Raw genomic sequence first — 24,230 nt, forward strand, 5'->3', positions numbered from 1 at the left:
ATTCGGTGGCTCCCTGGAGTTATTCTTACAAATCCCGTGGCATCCGCCAGTGATGTCAATATGGTGGTAATAATACAGACAGGCTAACCCCTTCTTCATTAAGGGAGAAGCATTGGGCGACAGAGCATCTACTTTCAAACCCTCAACCCCCGGCCAGACGCCTGCTCCATGAAGAAGCTCTTCAGCGGCCCAAGGGCATTCGCAGCCTTCAACCCAAGCGATCTCAGGGGAATCAACGGCCCGCTCTCCACAGAGTACAGCTTGTGAAGCTTATCGCACACCCCCATCAACACATGGTTCGCCGCATATCTCTCGCTGTTGTACGACTCCAGCGACATCTGCGTTCCCAAGTCTTGACCATGAGCAACGGCATACTCAATCGTCTTGACCAAGCTCTGAATATCGCCCTGGCCCTGGTTGAGGCCCTGTCCAGCAAGCGGGTGAACCGTATGCGCTGCGTCGCCGACGAGAGCGATGCGCTCGCCAATGTAAGTGTCTGCATGGCGGAACTTTAGGGGAAACGATGCGACGCTGCCTTCTTGCACGCCAACGACCATCTGCGGGACGGCTTCGGGGTCAAAGTGTGTGTGCTGCGTTCGCCACGCGAGCTCGTCGTCCTGCCCCGTAGACTGAGTGTGCATATAAGCCAGGTCGACAGGACTCAATCGAAACGCAGCATTGATCAGCGCAATCAAGTCCTTGGGGGCCAGCTTCTTCAGCAGCGCGGCATTCGCAGGCGTAGTGGACCACACCAACGTCGCGTAGTTGCCAGGCAGCGGAAGCATGGCGACCGGTCCTGTGGGCAGGAATCGCTGATATGCCGTCTTGCGGTACTCGCCTCCCCAGCCATCACCCTCCAGCTCGAGCGTCGCAACAACCCCATGCCTGCCATAGTCCCAGCCACGGCTTTCGATGCCCGCGAATGCTCGTACGGGGCTATTCGCTCCGTCAGCGCCAACGAGGAGTCGTGCTGCAAGAGACTTTCCGCTCTGCAAGTGCACGACCGGCCACTCCCTCAGATCGAAATCCTCAGTTTCCTCTCCAAAGGTAATCTTCTCCACCCTCGAATTATCAAAGACGTCCACTCCGCCAAGCTCCTTGATCCTCTTCAACAGCCCAGACGTAATGTTCAGATTCTCCGCCATGTACGCAATGACGTTGCCTTGGCTGGCATACGAACCGGGCTGCCAGTCAAACTCTATGCGCGCATCCGTCACGCCGTCCCAGACCTGCATCTCGTGGAATTCCTGAATGCGGCTGCGCTTCATGTGCGGCCATGCGCCAATGGTGTTGAGGAACTGGGCTGTCGTGGGCGTGAGGGAGCTGCAGCGGTTGGAGAACTGGGTGGGCGGAAGGGAGAAGGAGGCTGTTTTGGAGAGGTCCTGGGCTTCGATGAGGGCGACGCGGAGGCGAGAGGTGGTAGGATTGGCGCCTGCATGAGTGTGTATCAGCATCGAACTCTCTTCCGTTTGCACGTCATTAGTAGGTTCGTCTCTTACGAAGTGCTGTGAGGAGGCTCAGCCCAGCTGGACCGCCTCCGATGCAAACCACATCGTAGATGTCGTGGGACGGCGAAGAGGTCGTGGCATAAGACCTGCGGTAGGAGCTCGAGCTGCGCGCCTGGCGAGAGCAGCTGCGGCATACAAACCGCGGGCTCGCCAATAGGGCCCGATTTGATGCCATCGTGAACAGAAAGGAGGTGACTTCAGCCTTCAATGGCAGATGCGACAAAGCGGCATCTCGTCACCACTTGACTCTGTTTGGAGCTGCAGCATTTCGATCTCCAAATGGCATGACGGAAAGGCGCCGCGGCGGGGTGTGGCGACAGCGGGTGTGGCTGTGGCTGTGCAAGCCACACACTGCTCGTACTGTAGATGCACACAAACGACCAGCAAATCAGGCAAATCACCGACCAGCAGATTGGCGACCAACACGCAGCCGAAGCCTGTCAAACCCATTGTGGGAACCAATCGTATTTTTTCCTCGCAATTTTTCCCTCTTTTTTTTTGTCGTTTCCCTCCTTCTAGGCTCCAGACGTTGCCACAGACAACGGCGCTACGTCGTTGCGTCAGAGGAGAGGAAATTCACGGGCCTACAATAGCTTTTCGACGGCCAGCTCAACAATCACCACGCTTTTGCTCCTTACACACACAACAGTTCGAAGAAGAAAAACTCGGCGTTGCGTCAAGAAGCGTCGCCTTTCGTTTCTCGACCAGGGTGTGAGACTACAGACTAGTTTCACCTTTTGGCGAGACCCCGGCTCTCTTTTTTTTCATCTGAATCGGGGGACCTGGTCGATTTGTTTTGAACGCTTGGCCGGCTGTTTTATTTCCAGCTAGCTGTCAAGTTCCCGAGACAAACGCATTCCCTTCTTTGCGCTTCAGTCAATTCCATCTTGATTTGCTGCTTGATACTTGTTCTGTGCTTTCGCAGCTCAAATTGAATCATCTCACACACACACAACACACCCAAGGCGCAAAACCCTCGCGACGCCGCCGGCCATGGCAGACGCAGACGACTACCTCCAGGACGGCTTCGACCCGCGCAGCGTCACCGTGCCTCGCCTGCGCTCGATCCTCGTCACGCACAACGTCGAGTATCCCGCGACCGCCAAGAAGCCGCAGCTGGTCGAGCTCGTCGAGACTCACGTCCTGCCGCAGGTCGCGAAGCTGCGCGCCCAGCGCGCCAAGGCGAAGCGCTCCAGCTCGGGCATCGTCAACGCCGGCAGCCCCGAGGACACGGGCAGATGGGAGGACCACACGCTGGAGCCCACGCCCGTCAGCAAGCCGCGTCGCTCGGCGTCGCCCCGGAAGGCATCGGCTCGCATTAAGAAGGAGGACGATGACGGGGCCGTGACGACGCCGACGTCCTACAAGGGTCAGACGAAGCGCAGCGCGCGATCCGCCAGCCGGTCCAGTCGCCAGCCGTCCCACTACGACGACGACGAGGCGCCCAAGTCGACGCGCCGCTCTCGCTCTCGGAGATCTGCCACGCCCAAGATTAAGAACGAGCCCGAGGCAGAGGAAGAGACGCCCGTTACATCGCATTACGCGCCCACGCCCTATTCTGCGGCAACGCAGTACGCGACGGCTCATAACACTCCGTATGCTCCTGCTACTCCCTTTGGCGCCACGCCCTACTATCCCGCGCATCAGAGCCCCCAGGCTCCATCATCCGCTACTGCCTACGAGGAAGAAGAGAGCGTCTTTACCGACGATAACCCGTTCCAAAGCGGTTCCCCCGCCCTCAAGACTCCTAGCCGGAGACGGTTTGGCGACGATTTCGCTAGAGGCGAAAGGCCCAGTCGGCTACGGGAAGAGTACATTGAGCCTCTATCCATCCCACGGCCGTCTACCGCCGCAAGGCCATCATACGAACTGTCTGCTCGTAAGCCGAGGCACGAATCGCCCGATTACTCGTTGGACGCCGGCGAGGAATTCACCCCCGACGCGCAGCTGGAGCTGGAGGAGGCCGCGAGGAGGGGCGAGACCACCATTGTGCCGAGAAGGCAGAAGCAACCCCGCCAGACGAATCTCAAGACGCCATTCTTTGTGCTCTTCATGTCGCTGCTTGGCGTCTATCTGGCATGGTACCGACAGGAAAAGATTGCCGTTGGCTACTGCGGTCTCGGCCGGCCAGCAACGCAAATCATCCCGCCTGAACTTCCCGTGCCCGATGTCCTCGTCCCACTTGTCGAACCTCAGTGCGAGCCGTGCCCTGCACATGCGTACTGCTACGAGGACTTTTCCGTCCGCTGCCACAGCGGCTTCGTCCTCAAGCCTCATCCCCTGTCCTTTGGCGGCCTTGTCCCGCTTCCGCCAACCTGCGAGCCAGATGGCGAAAAGGCGCGACGCGTCCAGGCTGTTGCCGACAAGGCGATTGAAGAGCTGAGGCAACGCCGCGCCCAGTACGAGTGCGGTGACGAATCCGGCTCCAAGATCAACTCTCCCGCCATTGCGGAGGAGGAGCTCAAGGCGTCTGTGAGCAGGAAGCGCAGCAAGAGGCTCAACAGCGATGAGTTCGAGGATCTCTGGGTGGCCGCCATTGGTGAAATCACCGACCGCGATGAAGTGATTGTGGAAATGGTAACAACCACGTAAGTTTTTTTACGAATATATTCCTTTATGTTCAACGGGGTATGCGTGGGCTATGGCTTCGGCCTGAACCCCTCACATTCCCCCCCTTATTTCAACTTCGCTTTCTGACATAGCAGCTAATCAGAGCCGCTCCTGATCCCACAGATCGCCCGGTTCCCCCGATATTTCAAACCGCAAGCTTTCGTCCAGCTCTCTCGCTCGCCTTCCGCTCGGCTGCGCGCTCAAGCGCTCCGTCCGCCTCGGGCTGGCAAGACATCGACTCCCAATTGGACTTTTGATGTTCGTCGTGCTCGCGGTCCTGTACCTGCGCGCCCGGTACCGCCAGCACCTGCTGGACTCGGCGCAGGTCCCCGCGCTCGTCGACCTAGTCCTAGAGAGGCTGGCGAACCAAAAGGAGCTGGGCGAGGAGGATCTGGACGACCCCTGGTTGTTTCTGCCAAACTTGAGGGACGACGTGCTCCGGTCCGTGCACAAGGTGGCTGAGCGGGAGAGGATCTGGCAGAGGGTCAAGAAGGTCGTTGAGCAGAACAGCAATGTTCGCACTGGCCAGCGAGAGGGCAGGAGCGGCGAAGTCGGTCGCGCGTGGGAGTGGATTGGGCCTATTCATCATGGTGATGGCGTCAGGAGGAGACGCATGAGCGGCCGCTGGGCGCGGGATCAGATTGCTGATCTCCCCGACTCGACGCCTGCTACGGCAGTGGAGAGCAAGAAGTGGACTGAGTCGAGGCCGATTTTCTAAATGGGGAGTTTTTTTTTTTTTTTTTTTTCTTTAACTTTCATTTTTCTTGTGTTTACTTGCCTTGTTCGCGAGACCTTGGGGTGTTGGTTCCGGGTTAAGACGAGGAAGGGTTGTCCTCTTTTTCCATCACTTTGTGGTCCAACCGCTGTATCTATCTTATGTTGTCAAGATATGTTTATAATGTGCGTCCATGTTCAGTTGCTGGTGGTTTGGGTAGGGTCACTGGGCTGGTAGATATGATTATTCTGGGTTAGGTAGTAATATCAATGAAATGAAATGGGATGGCCAAGCATCCCCATTTGGACTCATCTTTCACATCTTCTCGACTTCTTGGCGATATCACTGACATGTATCCGTGCTGATGTAGGTATATCTTGTTTCATTTTCTGCATCATCTAGAACATACAAGTTATACTACAACCGCAATTCTCCACCCATTGCCTTGGCAGCTGAGACATTATGCACTCATCACCTCAGTCAAAGCATCCTTCAGGATAACGAAGATATCGACTAGCGTCTTTGATTTGATTGGGCTAATGCACAGGTGCTATTATATGCACAGGGGAAGGGTTTCTGCTTCGAGAGACATAAGAGGAAAGAAAGTTTGCGGCGACCTTGAATCTAGACTCTAGTAGCATTGTTTTTATGTTTTGTTTCTCGCGTCATCTATTTAGGCCTTGGCGGAGGAGACAATCTCTGTAGACGTTCACAGTCAGTAATCATGCTCCAAGAATCAATCCAGATGACTCAAAGGGAAGAGGGCAACGCACTCTCGACATCGGCCACGCTCTGCTGCAGAATCTGCTGCAGGACCTTGGGGTTCTCGAGCTCCTTCTGGACCTTGGCGATGACGGCGGCGGCCAGCTCCTTCTGCTGACGCTGCTTGACCTGGCCCTCGTAGCGGACCCAGGAGTCGAGGACGGCCTTGGCCTCGGCGGCAAGGGCGGTCTGCTGCTCGAGCTCGAAAGCCTTGGCCTCGAGCTGGGCAGTCTCCTATAATTCGGTATCAATACGACTGTTCGTCCTATACATGTCGTTTCCCCCCCAGATTTGGTCATTTACCTTGGAAACCTCAAAGAGGGCCTTGGTGATGTCGACGACGCCGCTCATCTGCTTGACGTCCTCAATGCGGGTCTTGACGGCCTCGGTGTGGTCGGCGCGGGCGCTGTTGAGGATGTTCTTGATCTTCTCGTTCTGGGACTCGGCCCACTCCTTGTAGGCAGGGCCACCGTACTTGAGCAGACCCGTCCAGACGGCCAGCAGGCAGACGGCGACGACCGTCTCCTCGTTCATGACGTAGTACTCGTTGCTGAGGGCGTAGACGCTGAGGCCAGCGGTGGCGCTCAGGAAGGCCGTCTTGCTGACGAGGCTGCTGCCGGGCAGGGCATCGATGATGCTCTGGGCCTTCTTCTTGGGGTCCTCGGCGGGCACGTTGCTCGAGTATCGCACGGCGGCGGCGGAGATGGCCGGGACGGCGGCGCGGGAGAGGGAGGTTCGGAGGAGGGGAGCGCCTGTTTGTTGGAGACACCAGAGTCAGTCGCATCTTCGGTCAGCCTTCGGCGCAACAACAGCAACACCAATTGGAGCCGGGGCGGCAGCAGCTGCGGGCTGCGGAGTGAAGGCGGCAACATACCGACAGCGCTTCGCACCAAGCGGGACGCCATTGTGAGGATGGATTTCGACGGGGGGGTTTATCGCCTTGTCATTGAATCGGGAGCTGGGAATGAGGTTTGAGGTTTTATCGCGCTAGTTCGGTAACACATCTGTGTCACGTGATGGGTGACTTTGGAGGTTTGGAGGCAGTTTGAGCTACTTTTGGAGCCGAGCTTTTCCCGGCTATCGGGACTGGGGGGAAGAAGGAGCTTGGCGCGGAAAAGGCTTGGCCGGTCATTGGCTGGAAGGATGCAAGGCTGCAGTGAAATTCTTCATTATCTTCTCATGAGATGAGATTTTCAGTCTGTCACTCAGATTGAATCCCAATTAGAAGGGCCACATTTCTCATACTGATCACAGCAGTCTTTTTTTAGATCACGGAAATCAGTCTATTTGTCCCTCTTGATACGCCATTACTACGTTTGTCGATTCTGACATCTCTTTTTCTTTTCCTCTTCTTTTTTTCTTTTTCTTCCTTTAATTCCTCCAGATCCTCACAATGCCTGCCGGCGCTCAAGACAGCGCAAAGCGCAAAAGGGCTTCCACAGGAGACAAGGCCAACAAAGTCGCCAAGCGGCGCCGCTCATCAAACGATGACGCCCAAGACCCCAACGCAAAGATTCTCCTCATGGAACAGGGCATCCTGGAGTCCAAGAAGAACTACAACGACATCGCCACTCTTCAAACCATCGCCAGCCGCTACGAGGACGGAGAGGAAGAGTCAATGCTTGCCGCAGTAGCCCTGTGTCGAATTTTCCTGCGGCTACTGGTCCAGGGCTCCCTCATCGCAAAGAAGGGCATGTCAGAAAAGGACACCGTCGTCGTTGGCTGGCTAAAGGACCAGTTTGCTCAGTACAAGACGCTGCTGCAAGAGATGTTGGCGGATGAAGACCTTGCTGCGACGGCACTGACGCTCTGCATGAGGCTTCTCAAGGCAGAAGGAGAGCATCTCTACGATAAGGAGGAATACACCTTCCCGTATGCCTTCCTTGAGAACATTGTCCAAGTCCTCATCATGTCAGGCAGTGATGATGTGAGAAAGGCGTTTCTCGAGTCCTATGTCGAACAGTACGATGATATCCGATACTACACTTTCCGAGCAGTAAAGTAAGCAATCCCGACAGCTTGAGATCCCCATTGATGATGCTCACCAAATTCTAGGGCCATCCTGGACCGGTTGGACAAGGATGATATTCCGGACAATCTCTTCGACTCAGTGTTTGCTCTGCTATCAGCTCTAGACGGCGTGCCCCAATCCGCCGAGGAGCTTGAAGACTTTTACATCCCGCGGCCCAAGAAGAAGTCCCACAACCTGAGGACAGTCACCCAGCACAAGCGACAAGGCCAGGACGCCTGGCTGGCCATTCTGAGCATTGTCCGGACCAAAGAGGAGCGCAAACGCATTCTCAACGTCATTTCCACAAACATTGCTCCGTGGTTCACGAAGCCAGAGCTCTTGTCCGACTTCCTCACGAGCTGCTACAACACAGGCGGCTCCATGTCCCTGTTGGCGCTGTCCGGCGTCTTCTATCTCATCCAGCAGCGGAATCTCGACTACCCATCATTCTACCCCAAGCTCTACTCTCTCCTCGACAAGGACATCCTGCACTCCAAGCACCGCTCGCGCTTCTTCCGCCTTCTGGACACCTTTCTCGGCTCAACGCATCTTCCCGCCGCTCTCGTTGCCAGCTTTATCAAGAGGCTTTCACGCCTCGCGCTCAACGCTCCGCCGAGCGCCATCGCGACCGTCATTCCCTGGATCTACAACCTCCTGAGGCGCCACCCGACATGCACCTTTATGATCCACAGGCCGGCTCAAGACCCGGAGCTGAAGAAGCACATCCAGAACAATGGCTTCGAAGATGCGTTCAACCCCACAGAGCCGAATCCTATGAAGACTGGCGCAATCGACAGCTGCTTGTGGGAGGTGGTCCAGCTGCAGTCGCACTACCACCCCAACATTGCCACGATTGCCAAGATTATCTCTGAGCAGTTTACCAAGCAGTCGTACAACATGGAAGACTTTTTGGACCATTCGTATGCTAGTGTAAGTACCTTTCCGATGTCGCCCTCGTTGATGACCTCAATTGACGCATTTACTAACAACAATCTGCAGTTGCTGGACGCAGAGATGGCCAAGGACATCAAGAAGGCCCCGGTCGTGGAGTTTCAGATCCCGAAGCGCATCTTTTTGCCCCAGGATGAACCCGCCACCAACCCAGACAGTCTCTTGGTGAAGCTGTGGGACTTTGGGGAACCGGCAAAGGGTGTTGCGGCTGCATGAAGAGACCGGGGTGCGGTGCAGTAGTGCGTGTGGTTTCTTTGGGATCGTAGCATTGGAGAATAAGCATCGGCCGGGGTGTCGGAGAGGGCATCTCTTATCTATTAGAGACTTGGACGTTTTGATGCATTGTTTATTCTGGAGTCTGTCAAAGCTGTTCCCATACATATCAAATAGATGATAGGTTAGTACAGATCAAATGGGAGTATAAGTACTATTGAGTAGTATCCACGATCGAGAAGCGGAGCAGCCTCTCCGCAAGAGAGCGAGATGATTCGGTGGCTGTTGGTGGAGTAGCATGCAAAGGTTACCTTCTCGTTCAGAATCTCGCTGTCCAAAGTCAAATTGACAGCCCTGGAGCAGTTGAGCAGCCCGAATCCAAGGCAAACCTGCTGGAACTTCAGTGGCCTCTTGCGCTAGTGACCGCCTGCTGCCACCCCCGCAACTCTGTAGTCCTCGGGCAGCTAATCAAAGCACTGGAACTGCGCCCATACCAGCCAACCTTGGAACTCTGGAGGCGAAACCCCCAGCAGGGCTGCAGCGTATGAGCTGTGCTGACATCACCAAATGCCTGCCCGGCCTTTCAAGGTTCTTCCAACAAACAAGCAACAACCCTGGACAAAGAAACGCTGTTCACCTTGACAACACTCACTCAGCCCCCTATTCTGCACTGCGCTCTTCTACTTTATCGCTATTGTCATCTAGTCTCTCCAATCGCCCCTCGCGCACTGCTTCATATACATACCTTAGCAAGACCATGCTGCTTTGCACGCCCTCAAGACGCTGCTGAAGATGTCGAGCAGCAATCGCTTTTCGCCCCTGGGCCCCGATCCCTCGGCCGCTACATCGCCAGCTCCCGCTTCGACTCTCATGCCTCCCGCTCCGCCAGCAGCTCCTCCAGCAGCTCAGCCGTCTCCTCAGCCGTCGCAGTCGCAGTCCCAGCGGTCGCAGAAGAAGAAGAGAAACCACCGCGGCGGCAAGAAGAAGCGCTCCAGGCGCAAGAGCTTTGCCCTCCTGCACGACCATGACGAGCTGGGCGAGTCCTCGGGGAATGGCTTCTACAGCGTGGCGCAGGCAAACCTCAGCGGCACGAGCATCGACAGCGAAGCGCTGCTGGACCACAGGTAAGGGCCTCGTGACTGACTACATGTCTCTCTGCCTTTGTCTCACTAAACTGCCCCGTACTGACCTCTTTCTCCAGAGAACAGCAGCCGATGCGAATCCGCCGGTCGTCGACGATAGCCGGCCCGGGCTCCTTTCAGAATCCCTTCTCTTCGGTCAGCAACTCCCGCCTCCGGTCCATGCAGACGGCGCAGAGCGGTGATGAGAGCCCATCTGGTCGCTGGGATGAGTCGGCGCCTCTGCTTTCCGAGTCCGCAAGGCGTCCAGCATCGCAGGCGGGCATGCCAAGCTACGGTACAGGCGATGCGCGCCAGGGCCGCACTCGAAGCCGGAGACAGTCCAGCTCCTCCTCCAAGGAGAGGCTGAGGACTGCGTACAGCTCCAAGGACAAGTACGACATCAACCACCCGCCGTCTATACCCGGCTCTCCAACCTTTGGCCCGTCGGACGGCATCGAGCTCAACTTTGGCGATGTCATGATGCGAGATGAGCTCACCATGGAGAGCGGCGATGAGGCGCTTTCCGACGGCGAAGGCACCCATCGGCCCGACCGCGAGACGAGGCTGCCGCCCCAAGCTTCTGGCGATGTCTGTTTCCCCGGACCGGGCATGTCCGATATTGGCGACGATGAGCTTGCTTCCCGGTACGACAATCGGCGTTACAGAACCCGCCGGCGCCGCGGTCGGTGGCCAGATCTTTCTGTCTTGGAGAATTGGGCGCAGTTCGAGAAGGAGGACAGCAGCAATGAGCGACGAGTTAAGACGATTACAGAGCCGCAGCTTATCAACGGCCGTCTGCGGCCCGTCCGAAAGGGCTGGTTCCAGACCGAAGAAGAGGCGCCCTACAGATTCACATATTTCAACGAAGAATTCCAGAGCACGATACACAGCCAGTCCATATCAGGGCTCGTCCAGCAGGGGAGCGATTTCCAGGCACTGTTCATCCCCGAGCCCCGCATTCTCTCATCAGACGAGGAGAGCGAATCCGAGGACATCATGTCACAGCCGTCCAAACCGCGATACTCGGCGGAGGGACTCGAGGCCGACACGAAGCCTCCAACACGCCAGCCCTCGCTGGACACGAGAAAGGATGGCCTCATGTCGCCGCCTGCGAGAGACAGAACGAGTTCCAGCTCCAGGTCTGCCTCGGTCCATGGGAACAAGTCACCCGACCATCTCACGCCAAAGGAAAGCAACAACAGCAACAACGCGGGCGAGCCCAAAGTATCTGAGAAGCCGGTGCGATACGGAGAGAGACCAGTGTGGTGGCTCGACATTCTCAGCCCGACAGAAGACGAGATGAAAGTCCTGGCAAAGGCTTTTGGCATTCATCCTCTGACGGCTGAAGACGTCATGCTGCAAGAGGCCCGTGAAAAGGTCGAGCTGTTTCGCCACTACTACTTTGTCAACTACCGCACCTTTGATCAGGACTTCAACAGCGATAACTTCCTGGAGCCCGTCAACATGTATGTGATTGTCTTCCGGGAGGGCGTCCTGAGCTTCCACTTTTCCGTGACGCCGCATCCCGCCAACGTTCGCCGGCGGATACGGCAGCTGAGGGATTACCTGATTCTCTCGTCGGATTGGATCTCGTATGCCATCATCGACGATATCACCGACGTTTTCCAGCCCTTGATACAGAACATTGAGGACGAGGTTGACGAAATCGACGACTCCATCTTGCAGCTCCACACATCGGTTTACAAGCGATTAAACGACGAAAAGGCCGCGAAACACGATGACACCGCGACCATTCCAGACTCGAGTGGCGACATGCTCCGGCGCGTGGGAGACTGCCGAAAGCGAGTCATGAGTCTGTACCGGCTGTTGGGCAACAAGGCGGACGTCATCAAGGGCTTCGCGAAGCGCTGCAACGAGCGGTGGGAGGTTGCCCCCCGCTCAGAGATTGGCCTGTATCTCGGCGACATCCAGGATCACATTGTGACCATGACCTCTAACTTGAGTCACTATGAGAAGTAATACAGCCCCTCTCTCCCTTTTCATCTTTGATTTACAGGCCGAACCAACTAACAACCGCTCCAGGATCCTCGCCCGATCTCACGCCAACTACCTGGCGCAAATCAACATCCGCATGAACGAGCGCCAAGAACAAACCGCCGACGTCCTCGGCAAGCTCACCGTCCTCGGAACCATTGTGCTGCCGATGAACATCATCACCGGCCTCTGGGGCATGAACGTCTGGGTACCCGGGCAAGAGTACGAGGGCGACTTGACGTGGTTTGCGTGCATCACGGCCGGGCTGCTGCTCTTTGGGGTGGCGTGTTATCTGATTGCGAAGCGGGTGTACAACATTGTCTGATCTGGCCCAAGACCTTTATTTATTTTTTTTGCTTTTATTTCTTTTTACTTTGTCTTTTTATCTCGTTGATTGATCTCTCGGGGCGAATACGGATGAGGCGTCGTGAGGTGGTTTTGGTTTTCTGGTTCTTTTTTGTAAAGCGACGTCCAGCTTGGACCAGAATGAATGGCACACATAGAACAGGATATCAGGGGGGGGGGGTTCGGAACGGTCAGTCATTGCTCACGCACTATTAGGAAGCATATCCTTTGAAATCAGTATACCAGTAGCTATACTCTATATCAGAATCAGTTGTTTAGCTACCTTAGTGTTTATTCAGTCTATGATTTAGATTTTTCCAACCTCATCCGTCTTGGTTCTGTCTACCCAGGCACCTACTCCCATGCGGAATTATCTTCAACATCATCGCTACTCTTCAACACCGCATTATACTACTTGCTGTCCAATTCCTTTATTTAAGAGGATCTTGCTTCGATATTTTCTATGTCGGTTTTACCTATCACTTTATAGGAATCGTTAACCAAACGTTTCTCATCGAGGAAGTCTAGGGTAACAATGTCCTGCGCGCAAAGGCTTCGCACCAAAGCAACATCAGCTATGCTCCTCACACAGCAATTGACCTCTTACAAGTTCGTCTCAAGCCATGCTCTTATAATCGTTTTGATTCCAGGCGCATTCTTTGATGCGCCCCTCTTAGAGTCTGCCCTCTGTACTTGAGCTACACATACATTGACTCATACATTGAATGCTCCCCAATTCCGGGAAGCTGCTGGTGAAATGCAAGCCGTTCTATCCATATCCGAAAACTTCCCCCTTCCCCTCCTTCGTTTGTGCATGAAGCTGAGGACTTTCTGGTTTTGAATTTCCTGATTTTCTCTTTCATGCCGCAATGCTCTCGTGATTCCCGTAATTCGGTGCTCAGATGCTCGAAGGCTACTGAGAGGTCAAGTATACTGTGTGTATCTTCCGATAGATCATGTGCTGCCCCAAAATGATGGAGAAAATCCTCCTTCAAGGCTATTATGCAAGCACTCTTCAATGTCCACTGAAGCCATCCAAGCCTTTGAGAAGCGTATTGCAGACTTCTAATATGATACCCCTTGTTCTGATCAGCGATGCTGACCGCAAAATCAGCGTCGCTGGGCAGCAAACGTGGCTCTGAGAGCCATAATCTGCTGCCTGTCAGCCTCCGGAAGCATGTCAATCTGAGCCTGAGGGAGCTCCATGACAGCTCGCATCAGAGCATCAGGATCCTGCGCCATTCCCGCAGGAGCCGCCGCTGGGGCTGCCGCCGGAGGAGCATAGGCCGCATTGTTCGCCGCCGGAGGCGCGTAGGGCAGTGCCGTGACCGGGGGCGTGTGGTTTGCGACGGGGACGCCGGGGAACCCAGCAACCGGTGCCGGGGGAAAGCTGGCCGCGGGCAGGGGAGCCGGAGGCGGCGCGTTGGGGTCGACAACGGACTGGATGGCTTCGGGGGACACGAGCCCCATAAGCAGGAGAGCTTGGAAGACGGCATAGGCCAGCTGAGGAGCCTGCTGAAGAAGCTCCGTCGCCCGCTGAGGCTCCGAAGTGGCCAGCGCCTTCATCTGGCTCAGAATGTCCAGCAGCTGGGGCGGCGGGAGGGTATTGAGTGTTCGTGAGATGGAGTCGGTGCATGTCAAGCCTGGCGGGATCTCCTTGCCGGCGGGCAGAGGAGGGAGGGGTATCGATTGGGAGCTGTAGCTTGAAGAGGCGCCGCCATTCGAGGCACTGGTGTTTTGTCCGGGTGCCTGCCAAGAGTTAGCAAAGACTGAATGTCAAACAAGAGGAAGAAGAGGAGGAGGAGGAGGAGGAGGAGGAAGAGGAGGGTCGCATCATACTTGGCCATCATCGTCTCCGCTCTTTTGCTCATTCGAAAAGTCGACTCGTAGTTTGCGACCCATGATCTCATACTCGTTCAGGTTGCGGACAGCCGACGAGGCCGAGTCTGCGACAAGAGCATGGTTAGCCAGCTGGTGGATGACGGTGATACAGCCAGTCTTGATCGCATCGTACCGGTATCGGGATAGTCTGCGAATCCGAAGCCCTTGGGCCGTCCTGTCTCCGAGTCGTAGACAAGGCGGAAGCGCTCGACCTTGCCGGCGCTGCTGAAGATGTCGGTGATCTGCTCCTCGGAGAGGCCTGGTTATCAAATCGAGGCGTCAGTCACATGCTTTGCCGGCGCAGACATCGCCGCGGCCCATTGGCGCATCAACAACTGACCGTAGGGAATGTTTCCCACAAACACGACTCTGGACGGAGGCCTGCTCGACATTGTGGGCCTTTGAGAGACTCGGTAACGTCTGGGTGTGGCGTTTCTGCGAGTTCGGCGTCTGGCTGCGGATGCCGAATGGGAAGCTCTGCGCTGCCTTTTCCTGTGCCTTTTTCTTCTAGGGTTCTTGGAAAAGGTATATCTCGCCGTCCGCGACGTTCCTATGGTCAAATACGGAGAAGAGAAAAGTTAAGGAAAAGGCGCAAATGGGTATCAGAGGCTGGTGGCAGAGAACCAAAGTGACGATGTCGAGAAGGAAGAGCTTGGGTGAATGTGAGGTCAGAGTTGGAGAGAGCTTCGCGTTTCTGCAGAAAAAGAAACGGCCCAAGGCTTGATACGGTCATTCATTCACTGCATTCACTGCACCGCGCCCAAACAGGCAAAGGATCGCTGGAGCTGCCTGCACCCGAAGATTCGCCGACAACCCACCTGCCACCTAACCCCCCCCTGTCACCGTAGCCCGCATTAGCTCCAGGGCCTCTGCGGCACCTAGACGCCCTGAGACCCCGGGTTTTAGTGAACAATCAGCGCCTAGCACCGCTGATAGCGACCGTGCCTTTAGCCTGCTTCAGGTGCTCGATTGCGACAAGGTGGCCTCAAGACCATCCAGCTCGACAACCTCGCCTCGTGTCAGCCGCCCTTCTGCGCTGCCCTCGTCCGTGGTTCCTCGCCGTCGATGCAATTGTCGAGGAAGATTGAGTCGCTTGATTTTCGTTTCTGCGGTCCTTGCACACGAGTCGGCGCTGCGACAGTTATCCTGGGTTAAAGCGGGCTGCATCTCGTCCAAGCACCTTTGCTTTGCTAGCGGCTCGAGCTTTGGTCCAAACTGTCATCTTCATCCCGTCCCTCAACATGCCTCCCAAGTCGCGATTCACAAGGCTCGATGCCTTCACGAAGACGGTGGACGAGGCGCGCATCCGGACAACAAGCGGAGGAATCGTCACCATTGTGTCGCTGCTGGTAGTGGTGTTTCTGGCGTGGGGAGAATGGACCGACTACCGGCGCATCGTAGTGCATCCGGAGTTGGTCGTGGACAAGGGCAGAGGTACGTTGGCAGAGGAATTCAAGTCATCTCTTCGTCTGGGATCCTGCGCCTTGCGCATAGGGACACTCGAGCAACGGATGGGCTAACATGATGCGACCGTCGATCAGGCGAGCGAATGGACATCCACCTCAACATGACGTTTCCCAATATGCCCTGCGAGCTGCTGACGCTCGATGTCATGGACGTCTCTGGTGAGCAGCAGCACGGCGTCGCTCACGGAATCACCAAGATTCGTCTACAGCCCGCAGCGCTTGGTGGCGGCGAAATCGAGAGCAAGTCCCTTTCCCAGCTGCACGAGAAGGCCGAGCATCTGGATCCCAACTACTGCGGCGGCTGCTACGGAGCCATCGCCCCCAGCACCGCGCAGAAGCCTGGGTGCTGCAACACATGCGACGAGGTCCGGGAGGCGTATGCGCTGGCGTCATGGGCCTTTGGTAGGGGCGAGGGCGTGGAGCAGTGCGAAAGAGAGCATTACGCCGAGCGACTGGATCAGCAGAGAGAGGAGGGCTGCCGAATCGAGGGTTTGTTGCAGGTCAACAAGGTGATTGGAAACTTTCACCTTGCCCCTGGCCGAAGCTTCAGCAATGGCAACATGCACGTCCACGATCTTAAGAACTACTGGGACCTCCCCGAGGGCAAGTCGCACGACTTCACCCACATCATCCACTCTCTTCGCTTTGGACCCCAGCTCCCGGACACCGTCATCGAGAGGTTGGGTGGTAAGAATACCTGGTCCAACCACCATCTCAACCCTCTGGACAACACTCGCCAAGACACCAAGGACCCCAACTTTAACTACATGTACTTTGTCAAGATTGTTCCCACCTCGTATCTGCCCCTGGGTTGGGAGAAGCGAAAGCCTAGTACCACCAACGGCGGCGTTACGACATTCTACTCTGACGGCAGCATCGAGACGCACCAGTATTCCGTCACCAGCCACAAGCGAAGCCTGATGGGCGGCGATGATGCGAAGGAAGGTCATCCCGAGAGGCTGCACGCAAGAAATGGTATCCCTGGCGTCTTCTTCTCCTACGTAAGTACCATCTACCGTGAATTGTGAGGTAGTCATGCGCAACTAAAACTCGAGTGTATAGGACATTTCCCCCATGAAAGTCATCAACCGCGAGGAGCGGGCCAAGACATTCCTCGGATTCCTGTCCGGGCTCTGCGCGATTGTCGGTGGTACCTTGACTGTCGCTGCTGCTGTTGACCGAGGACTGTTTGAGGGTGCTACGAGGCTGAAGAAGCTCCGATCCAAGGATCAGTGAGGGTGACTGTCGCTAGGTACCCAAAATCAAGGAAAATCAAAGAGAAAAAAGAAAATAGAAAAAAAAAAAAGGTTCCGCTGTAGAATGCTGTGATGGGATATCGGGGCGCATGGACGAGGGCGTTTTGGCTGGTATGGATGTTTTGTATCCTTTCTTGTCTCTTGAAAAGGGCCCTGTCAGCATCTCGTATATATTAGAAGTTGGTTTGAAATTCTAAACGAGCTTGTTGGATTTATTGGCAGTGACTAGCAGCAACTGTATCTCCATGTTTGCACCCCATATACATCCAGGTCTTAACCATCGCAGAAGCTGACAAGAATCGACTTGGTGGTTCAAGTCCAAGCTCATCGAGCAGCGATCTCGAAATACTAATATGCAAGATGGATAAAAATAGAAGCCCATGGCGGGCTCTTCCGCTAGCTTCTGCCTTAATCAAGGAGCCAGAACGGAGCATCAGTGCCGACAACCGTCCGGAGCCGGGGCTGAGGTGGCCTCGTGACCTGGAAGCCGACATTGGACGAAGCTGGAGCTGGAAGCAAGGGGAGCGGACATGCTGCTGCTGCTGCCGACGACTCCGCGAACAGAAGCTCCGGGGCGCAGAGCATGCCGAATCACCATCACCATCGTTGACGAGCTGATTCAGACACATGTCCGGGAAATGGTCTTCCAGCTCCAGGTGACGCAGCTGTGCCCTGACTTTAGTCTCAGAAAAAGGGCTCCATGGAAAAGTAATACGCGGCGTCATTTAGGGGGGAGGAGTGTCTAGCATTTGCATCATCGTTGTTTCACTCGTTGCCGTGGCGGAGTCTTGAGTTCCAAGCTTCTTCTCCTCCTTCTTATGCTCTCTCCTCTGTTTTTCCGTGTAACAAGCTGACTCTTTTAATTTTTTCCTCTCGTCAGGGACTTTGTTCTGCCTTTCTGTCTCTTGCTGACCCTGTAGGAATGTAGCGTACCTAGCCCACGGAGATGAAGATTCTGGGCATACTATCAATCTATGGGGAATCCCCCCCCTTGCGTCAGGTCGCAGGAACTGAGTGACCTGATCGCGCATGCGCTGCCGATGTTCCTGTGCGACCGGACCTCATCATATGGAAGATTCCGTGGAAGGGATTACTATTGCGAGTCGTGCTAGATCGCAGCGCGCAGCAACACAGCGCATCATCTCGTACGAGTTTGTAGGCTGGGTACCTACTTTGTAACACCAGACATTAGGTAGGTAGGTCTACATACGTAGTATGTAGATGATGAAGCTGCATGTCATTTTTCAGGGTACAATTATAGCATCAAGGGTCTAATCTCCTCTTGGTCCATGATTCTCGCTTTCACATATGGGCTCCCTGTTAAGCGACTGCACATGGCTCGATAGCTTGAAGTTGTGGCGCATTTGCCGACGACGTTTGCGATTACCTACACCTGGAAATAGGTAGAATGAGCACGTGGGCAAAGTAGATACCTACCTGCCCTGGTATGTGCGTGTACGTGGTAGGTATTAATAGACATTGTGAGGCTTCAATTGCCACGAAGACGGCGCAGCTGAGTTGCGTGGACTTTGCAGTATTACATAGATATGCGTTACCTGACAGCATATTCATGCATAGATTTTTGCCACTTGATGGGATCGACGATGCCGCTACAGATGCTAAAGGGGACCAGAATAGAACAGGACACACATCAGCTGTCCTACATACACTGGGCTGCTTGAGAGGGCATGTGTGTAAGAAGCTCCAGTGTCCGTAACCAGCATCTGCAGCCAAACCCAAACCCAAAGGATTGATTGACCCAATTTAGCCTCTCCATCCAATGTTTGAAAGTAATGAAAAAGCTCGGTCCAAGTCGCTGAGCTAAGGAAAAGCCGTCGCTGCTCTCAATCTTGCTGCTGCACCCCAGACGATGGCTGTCGCCAAATGCGCCCATCCAAGTCCAGGGACCCTGAACTCGCACCAGATTGGGGGGGCCTGCAAGTACAGCAATACATGCCGGGTACTCGTGACTGGGTTGGCTGCAGTGGCAAGTTTGGAGGGCTTTTGGGTGTACACCCTACAAGCATCTTGAACGTTATTTAAGTACAAGGCCCAGTACGCTATTTGATTGGTCAGATAGTGCTTAGGTACAGCTACTGATCAGCACTGGTTAGAGTGGCCGCGTGTAGAGGTAGCGGTACAGCATGCTTATTACTTTATATCTCTATCTATTTTCTACTATTTCTTACTTAGCTGGACGTCCTATAAGACTGTGGCCTTCTCCTGTATTTAGAGGATTAGCCTAGATATATACTGGACTTGAGATATGTCTTTTAACAGTACTTGTAGAAGGTCTGAAGGCCTATGATGCCAGTCTTGTTGTTGTGGCAAATGTGAGATGAGGTATCGTCACACGCAAATCACTGAAGAAGCTACCTACAATAGCAGCCAATCAACAACTGGGTCTGTGGCAAAAGTACTGATTTAACGTTCAAGATGCTTGTGGGGTGTACAGTAGAGGATCCAATACCTGGATGTTTCCGGGAGGGGTCGACATGGGCACAGATGGGATTGCATGCGAGTGTTGTATCATTGTTGTATCGTAACTGGGAGGACTCCGAGATGCATGGGGAGTGATGCCTTCAAGTTTCGAGGTTGATGTAGGTACAGTATTAGATGCTTCAGTGGAGTGAAGTGTGAAGCGTGCCCGAGGAGAATACGAAGTGGGCAACGATATTCTCGGTGTAGCAAAGACGAATCGACCAATAAAACCATGTAATTTTGATGGCAACTTCTGTCTGCTAGCGACGGCATGGCACCGTATCCGTACATACTTGTAGGTCCCTAGTAGGTAGTCAAATCATAATAGCCATCAGTAGCGAGAGACAGAACGAGGGTCGGATGACTTGCAGGCTGGGGGACGCTCAAAGAGCCACGACATGCTGGGGAGATTGCCCGAGATTATTACGGGGTGCATGTATTACCGTCCGCCTGCGGTTTGCTGGCTGCTGCAGCCGTTTAAGCCACAGGGACCGGGGTGCTGTTTGTTGCACGAGAACTACTACTACTACATACCTACATATGGCGATGAATTTGCGCTTCTTTTTCTCCGTGATAATGCTAAAAGCAGATAGATTGCCATCTTGTTATATGGGGGACATCATCATCACTTAGGAGGTAGGTACATACTAAGGTAAGGGGAGGTAGGTACCTTAGGTACTGTTGGCATCAATGCTAGGAGGTACCCTTCAATGGAGGCATCTGTCGCCAAGCACAGTCAATCGGTGCATGATACAGAGCGCCTTGCAGCCCTTCAAAATGACCCGGTTTAATCCTCTCTTACACAGAGAGATTCCAAAGGTAAGGATTGCCTCTTGGAGATTCGGGTTCCTCTGCCGGTGCTGGAAACACTCTGAAAACAACAACACGGAGCAAGGAGACCAGGGCAGACATCAAATAGCCTTTTCTGTGCCTTGAACCTTAAGGGAATGTCAAGCCACATTTTCGGGCGAGGTACCGCAAAGGATCCCAAGGGTCCAGCCGCCGTGCACTGTACCTGCCCAACCCGCCATCTGCGCCCACGTCCACAGGTCGCCAATACCCAGTCACCAGCCCCAAGCTACGGGGCGCCACTGGACCGGGCTGCTCAGAGGGCCATGAGTGCTAAAAGTGCTAAAACAGTGCTAAAGAGTGCTAAACCTCCTTTTGCTGCGGTGCCTCTCGTATCCATTCCGCCGTCTCGTGCCTGTACCTGACCTGTACCATTCGATCTCGTCTTCCTCCTTTCCCCGTCCACAGCCTTTTTCTGATCTGATCGGTGAGACAAGGCACGGCGGAAGCGCTGAACTTGCCGCCAAACGGGCTTCTTGTAGCAGGACTTAGTCGCCGTTGCTTCTGCTTCTTGCTGCTTCTTCTTCTTCTTCCGCTTCTGCTTTTGCTTCTGCTTCTTCCTTCTCCTGCCTCGAGCCCTTCGAATTGCTGCGACACCAGCAGGGCCACCATCTCCCTCTTCTCTTCTTCTCCCTCTTCTTCTTTTCTCTTTACAGTCTCTTTCTTTTCTCCATCTTCTCTCTTCTCTCTTCGCCCCGCGACCATTTCTGCAGCCCCTCGTGTGACCAGCGCCGCCGCACCTTGTCGAGTGCCACATCCGCGGACTACTACCGACTCGGTGGCTCGTCCCTCGTCCTGCGCCTCGTATCCTTGGACTCTGCAAATCGCCAGCCTCAAACCCAACTCGCCGCCTCGCTGCGACTCCGACGCCTTTGACACCGCGCCTCTGCCTCTGCCTCTGCCTCCTCGACCCGTCTTCGATTCGCCCTTATAACTCACCCCAGTCCGTCCTTGACGCATTCTCTTCGCCTTCTCTTTTGTTCTTGTCCGTTCGCTTCTTCCCTCGGATCCAACGTGCCGCCTATCACCGACGCTCGTAAACGACACCCTTGGATCGCCCGACAGTATCTCACGCCCTCGCTGGTTCGGTCATCAGAACATCGCCGCACTGCCACGATAGCCCTGCACCCTCATCTGCGCCTAGACCTGCAACGGCATTTGCTACTGCAGCTGCGCCTGTGCTTGCGCAGTCGTAGAGACAACAATAGCAACACCAAAGCCGACGACATCGCCGACTAGCCTACACCCTCGCGACCCGCAACTCCTCCCGGCCGCTCTGCTGCTCGCTATTGTTGGCATCGTTGGGCGTCCCGCTTGGTCTTTTCATGATACCGTTCTGGGACCTGTGTGTCTTGTTTATCTATCCCGTTTAGCACCTTGCGCTTGCGCTCACTGCTTATATCCTTCAATACACGCGCTGGATCTGGGCTTCAAGCAGCAACCATGAAAGACTCCTCCGTCACCAATCGCCCGTCCTTGCTGGACCTGCGATCCCAGTCCTCCAATTCTGCGGCCTCTTCTTCTCGAGCTCTTCGATCACCGCGGCTCCATGTTGCCGGGGAGGCCCCTCCCGAGCTATCGCCCTTGGATGCCTTTGCCTTGCAGAGTCGGCTGTTGGCTCGACAGCTCCAGGAGACGACCAACAAGGATGGAAACCGCGTCAGCCGACTACCCCCTCTCACGGCCGAGAGCCCTCTAATTATACAGGGCCGGTCCGAGTACTTTCGATCCATGTCGCAGGACTCCGGATCTGAGCGCGGTGAATCTCCCGCCCCTCCGCTTTCTGCGGGCTTGGGAGGCTTGGGACTGCGGAGCGCCATGGAAGACGGCTTCTCGAGCGAAGAGAGGCCTAGGTCAATGCACCCACGCATGGGCCGAATCCCACCTACCCCCGACGATGGCGTGCCTCCCCTTCCGGAAGACCTGCCAGACGTGCCAGACATTCCCGACTTTGCTCGCGGCCGGCAGATGGGACACCAAAACGGCCCAGTGGACTTCTTTGGAGCACGTCAGGACCGTTCCCCATCACCACTGCTGAGCGACGGCCTCTCTCAGCTGGACCGTCAATCAACCAAGTCGCCTGCTCCCCCGCTAACCTCCTTTCCTGCTCCCCCGCACCCCTCGTCTCCTCGCAGCAGGCCTAAGCAGAGCGCCTCCTTCGACGATGTTGGATTGGCGCCACCCAGAAGCCTCTTCCCTGGACGGTCGCCGAGCGCCTTGTCCTCTCCAGTGCCCCAGGACGAGGATAGCTTTGGCATCATGTCCAGCTCTGTTCAGTCCCTTCCTTCCCGAAAGCTTTCCTCTGGAAGCGCAGCCCTCCCGCCACACATGGCATCCTCCACCTTGCCCCCCTTTCAACGATCTCCATCCGTCGCATCTGAGTCGTCCGCGCCTCTTCCCCGACCTGCATTCAACTTCTCTCGGCCCATGAGCCGAGCTGGCACGCCGAATTTGGACCATCCCATTCGACAAGCTTCCTCAGATAGTCAGCCATCCTTTATCCTGGCTGACGAGTCGGCTCAAACACCCATCAGCATGCACAGCGAGGCATTCATGGAGCAGCCATCAGAGGGCGCAACCCATACTTACTCCAAATTTGTTCTGCCTCGAGGAAAGTCAATTCAGCGTTCCGAATCCTCAGACGGCCAGCCTCAAGCGGGGGCGCCGCCCTCACCACCCACTCGACCTTCTAGCTCCTCTGCTCGCGGTGTCCCTGATGATGCTGCCAGTGTCTCCAGTGCCATGACCAGGCAGCGAAGCGATGCGGGCAAGCTCAGCTCAGAGAGCTCCAGCGTTGGCCCCTTTGGCCATCCCCCACCGAATCGCGGCAGACCCTCTCACGAGACCGGGCGACCGTCTGAAGAAGCATCCAGAGGTAGGGCACCAGCTTCCGTTGGCACAAGCGACTCAGCCCAGACAGTACGCCCGAGCATGTCTGTGCGATCCACGACTAGCACAGCGCCACCTACCGCTGCCGAAATGACGGCCGAGCAGCATCTTGCCAAGGGAATCGAATGCCACGAGAATGGCTCCCTGAACGAGTCCACTTACCACCTCCGGCACGCCGCTCAGATGAATCACCCGACAGCCATGCTGCTGTACGCCCTTGCCTGTCGCCATGGCTGGGGCATGAAGCCCAACCAGAAGGAAGGCGTTCAGTGGCTACGAAAAGCCGCTGATATGGCCAGTGGCGAGGTGGCCGAAGATGAAGGGATGGTCAAGGAAGGGAAGCACATCAATATCGCCGAGAACAAGACCCACAAGGCCCAATTTGCTCTGAGCATCTATGAACTGGGCGTGAGCCACATGAACGGGTGGGGGATTGAGCAAGACAAGGCTCTTGCCCTGCGCTGCTTTGAGATCGCTGGCAGTAAGTTGAGCCTACAAAGACTTTCGCCTGGTGATTGTTTTGCTAATGTGTCTTAAATAGCGTGGGGCGATGTTGATGCTCTGGCAGAAGCTGGTTTCTGCTATGCGCAGGGCATCGGCTGTAAGAAGAACCTGAAGAAGAGTGCCAAGTTTTACCGAATGGCAGAGGCCAAGGGCATGAGCATGGTGGGGAACAGCTGGTATGTTGAAACTGCGATTCTATGCGTCTCCTTCTAGGATATGCTGCTAACTGTGATGGCTGTTCAGGATTCACAAGTCGAAATACATGGACGATGAGGATGCTCCTGAGATTCCGCCAAAGAAGTCTCGAGCCCGCAGCAAATCTCGCTCACGCGCAATGTTTGGTAAAAAGCCCGCTTCGTGAAGGGGGACCGACCTAATGATGATGATGATCTCTCTCTTCGTCTCTTCTTTCAGCCATCTATACCGGAGTTTTGACGGGTTTCGGCTGTTCTCGCATCGACCACCTACTCTTGGGAATCTCTTCTTATCGGCCTGCCTTACTCTTTCTCTTCTATCTTAGCCCTTTCACTTCCTCTGTGTCTTTTCTCCCCCCCTTTTTTATAAGTTTTCTTCTTCCGACTTGTTACTCTTCGCTTCTTTATGCTTGTGTCGGCGTACTAGTAGAGGCGGGATCTTTTGCTACCTGCGTTATTCTGTGTACTATTGAAAGCAC

General features: G+C 55.2%; 9 protein-coding genes across 9 annotated transcripts; 5 read left to right on the plus strand and 4 right to left on the minus strand.

The window, feature by feature from the left end:
* Window positions 1–7: 7 nt before the first annotated feature.
* On the minus strand, window positions 8–1,719 carry TRIREDRAFT_46301 (uncharacterized protein). Its single transcript, XM_006963065.1, has 2 exons — window positions 1,500–1,719; window positions 8–1,432 (listed from the first exon to the last, which is right to left on the minus strand). Exons 1-2 carry the CDS (start codon window positions 1,681–1,683, stop codon window positions 135–137), a joined length of 1,482 nt encoding a protein of 493 aa, XP_006963127.1. The 5' UTR covers window positions 1,684–1,719; the 3' UTR covers window positions 8–134.
* A 782-nt stretch (window positions 1,720–2,501) lies between these two features.
* Window positions 2,502–4,836, plus strand: TRIREDRAFT_57609 (uncharacterized protein; the record flags this gene model as incomplete). Its single annotated transcript, XM_006963251.1, has 3 exons — window positions 2,502–3,035; window positions 3,156–4,096; window positions 4,242–4,836. The coding sequence occupies 3 exons, from the start codon at window positions 2,502–2,504 to the stop codon at window positions 4,834–4,836; spliced, it is 2,070 nt and encodes a 689-aa protein (XP_006963313.1).
* Window positions 4,837–5,199: 363 nt separating this feature from the next.
* TRIREDRAFT_76166 (uncharacterized protein) lies at window positions 5,200–6,500 on the minus strand (the record flags this gene model as incomplete). Its single annotated transcript, XM_006963453.1, has 4 exons — window positions 5,200–5,532; window positions 5,607–5,829; window positions 5,899–6,347; window positions 6,470–6,500. The coding sequence occupies 4 exons, from the start codon at window positions 6,498–6,500 to the stop codon at window positions 5,507–5,509; spliced, it is 729 nt and encodes a 242-aa protein (XP_006963515.1). The 3' UTR covers window positions 5,200–5,506.
* Window positions 6,501–6,988: 488 nt separating this feature from the next.
* Window positions 6,989–8,773, plus strand: TRIREDRAFT_76169 (uncharacterized protein; the record flags this gene model as incomplete). The annotated part of the gene is made up of 3 exons (XM_006963252.1): window positions 6,989–7,596; window positions 7,651–8,536; window positions 8,606–8,773. The coding sequence occupies 3 exons, from the start codon at window positions 6,989–6,991 to the stop codon at window positions 8,771–8,773; spliced, it is 1,662 nt and encodes a 553-aa protein (XP_006963314.1).
* A 1,053-nt stretch (window positions 8,774–9,826) lies between these two features.
* On the plus strand, window positions 9,827–12,211 carry TRIREDRAFT_25739 (uncharacterized protein; the record flags this gene model as incomplete). The annotated part of the gene is made up of 4 exons (XM_006963022.2): window positions 9,827–9,894; window positions 9,972–11,040; window positions 11,080–11,867; window positions 11,935–12,211. Coding segments are annotated over 4 exons (2,202 nt in total), but the record flags the coding sequence as incomplete, so codon positions are not given.
* Window positions 12,212–13,341: 1,130 nt separating this feature from the next.
* On the minus strand, window positions 13,342–14,504 carry TRIREDRAFT_57252 (uncharacterized protein; the record flags this gene model as incomplete). The annotated part of the gene is made up of 4 exons (XM_006963454.1): window positions 13,342–13,980; window positions 14,071–14,177; window positions 14,246–14,371; window positions 14,453–14,504. 4 exons carry the CDS (start codon window positions 14,502–14,504, stop codon window positions 13,342–13,344), a joined length of 924 nt encoding a protein of 307 aa, XP_006963516.1.
* Window positions 14,505–15,121: 617 nt separating this feature from the next.
* TRIREDRAFT_76172 (uncharacterized protein) lies at window positions 15,122–16,814 on the plus strand (the record flags this gene model as incomplete). Its single annotated transcript, XM_006963253.1, has 3 exons — window positions 15,122–15,546; window positions 15,654–16,579; window positions 16,641–16,814. Exons 1-3 carry the CDS (start codon window positions 15,354–15,356, stop codon window positions 16,812–16,814), a joined length of 1,293 nt encoding a protein of 430 aa, XP_006963315.1. The 5' UTR covers window positions 15,122–15,353.
* Window positions 16,815–17,559: 745 nt separating this feature from the next.
* On the minus strand, window positions 17,560–18,314 carry TRIREDRAFT_105187 (uncharacterized protein; the record flags this gene model as incomplete). The annotated part of the gene is made up of 3 exons (XM_006963455.1): window positions 17,560–17,748; window positions 18,045–18,064; window positions 18,272–18,314. 3 exons carry the CDS (start codon window positions 18,312–18,314, stop codon window positions 17,560–17,562), a joined length of 252 nt encoding a protein of 83 aa, XP_006963517.1.
* Window positions 18,315–21,607: 3,293 nt separating this feature from the next.
* On the plus strand, window positions 21,608–24,040 carry TRIREDRAFT_21846 (uncharacterized protein; the record flags this gene model as incomplete). The annotated part of the gene is made up of 3 exons (XM_006963019.1): window positions 21,608–23,534; window positions 23,595–23,733; window positions 23,801–24,040. The coding sequence occupies 3 exons, from the start codon at window positions 21,608–21,610 to the stop codon at window positions 23,916–23,918; spliced, it is 2,184 nt and encodes a 727-aa protein (XP_006963081.1). The 3' UTR covers window positions 23,919–24,040.
* Between the last annotated feature and the right edge of the window lie 190 nt (window positions 24,041–24,230).

Source organism: Trichoderma reesei (genome assembly GCF_000167675.1).
Source record: "Trichoderma reesei QM6a unplaced genomic scaffold TRIREscaffold_4, whole genome shotgun sequence".
In the NCBI taxonomy this organism is placed as follows: Eukaryota; Fungi; Ascomycota; class Sordariomycetes; order Hypocreales; family Hypocreaceae; genus Trichoderma; species Trichoderma reesei.

Coding starts and splice junctions, on each gene's coding strand:
- TRIREDRAFT_46301 (XM_006963065.1), bottom strand. CDS start 1,683: ATGGCATCAAATCGGGCCCTATTGGCGAGCCCGCGGTTTGTATGCCGC. Junction 1,433..1,499: donor GAGCCTCCTCACAGCACTTC/GTAAGAGACGAA, acceptor ACACTCATGCAG/GCGCCAATCCTACCACCTCT.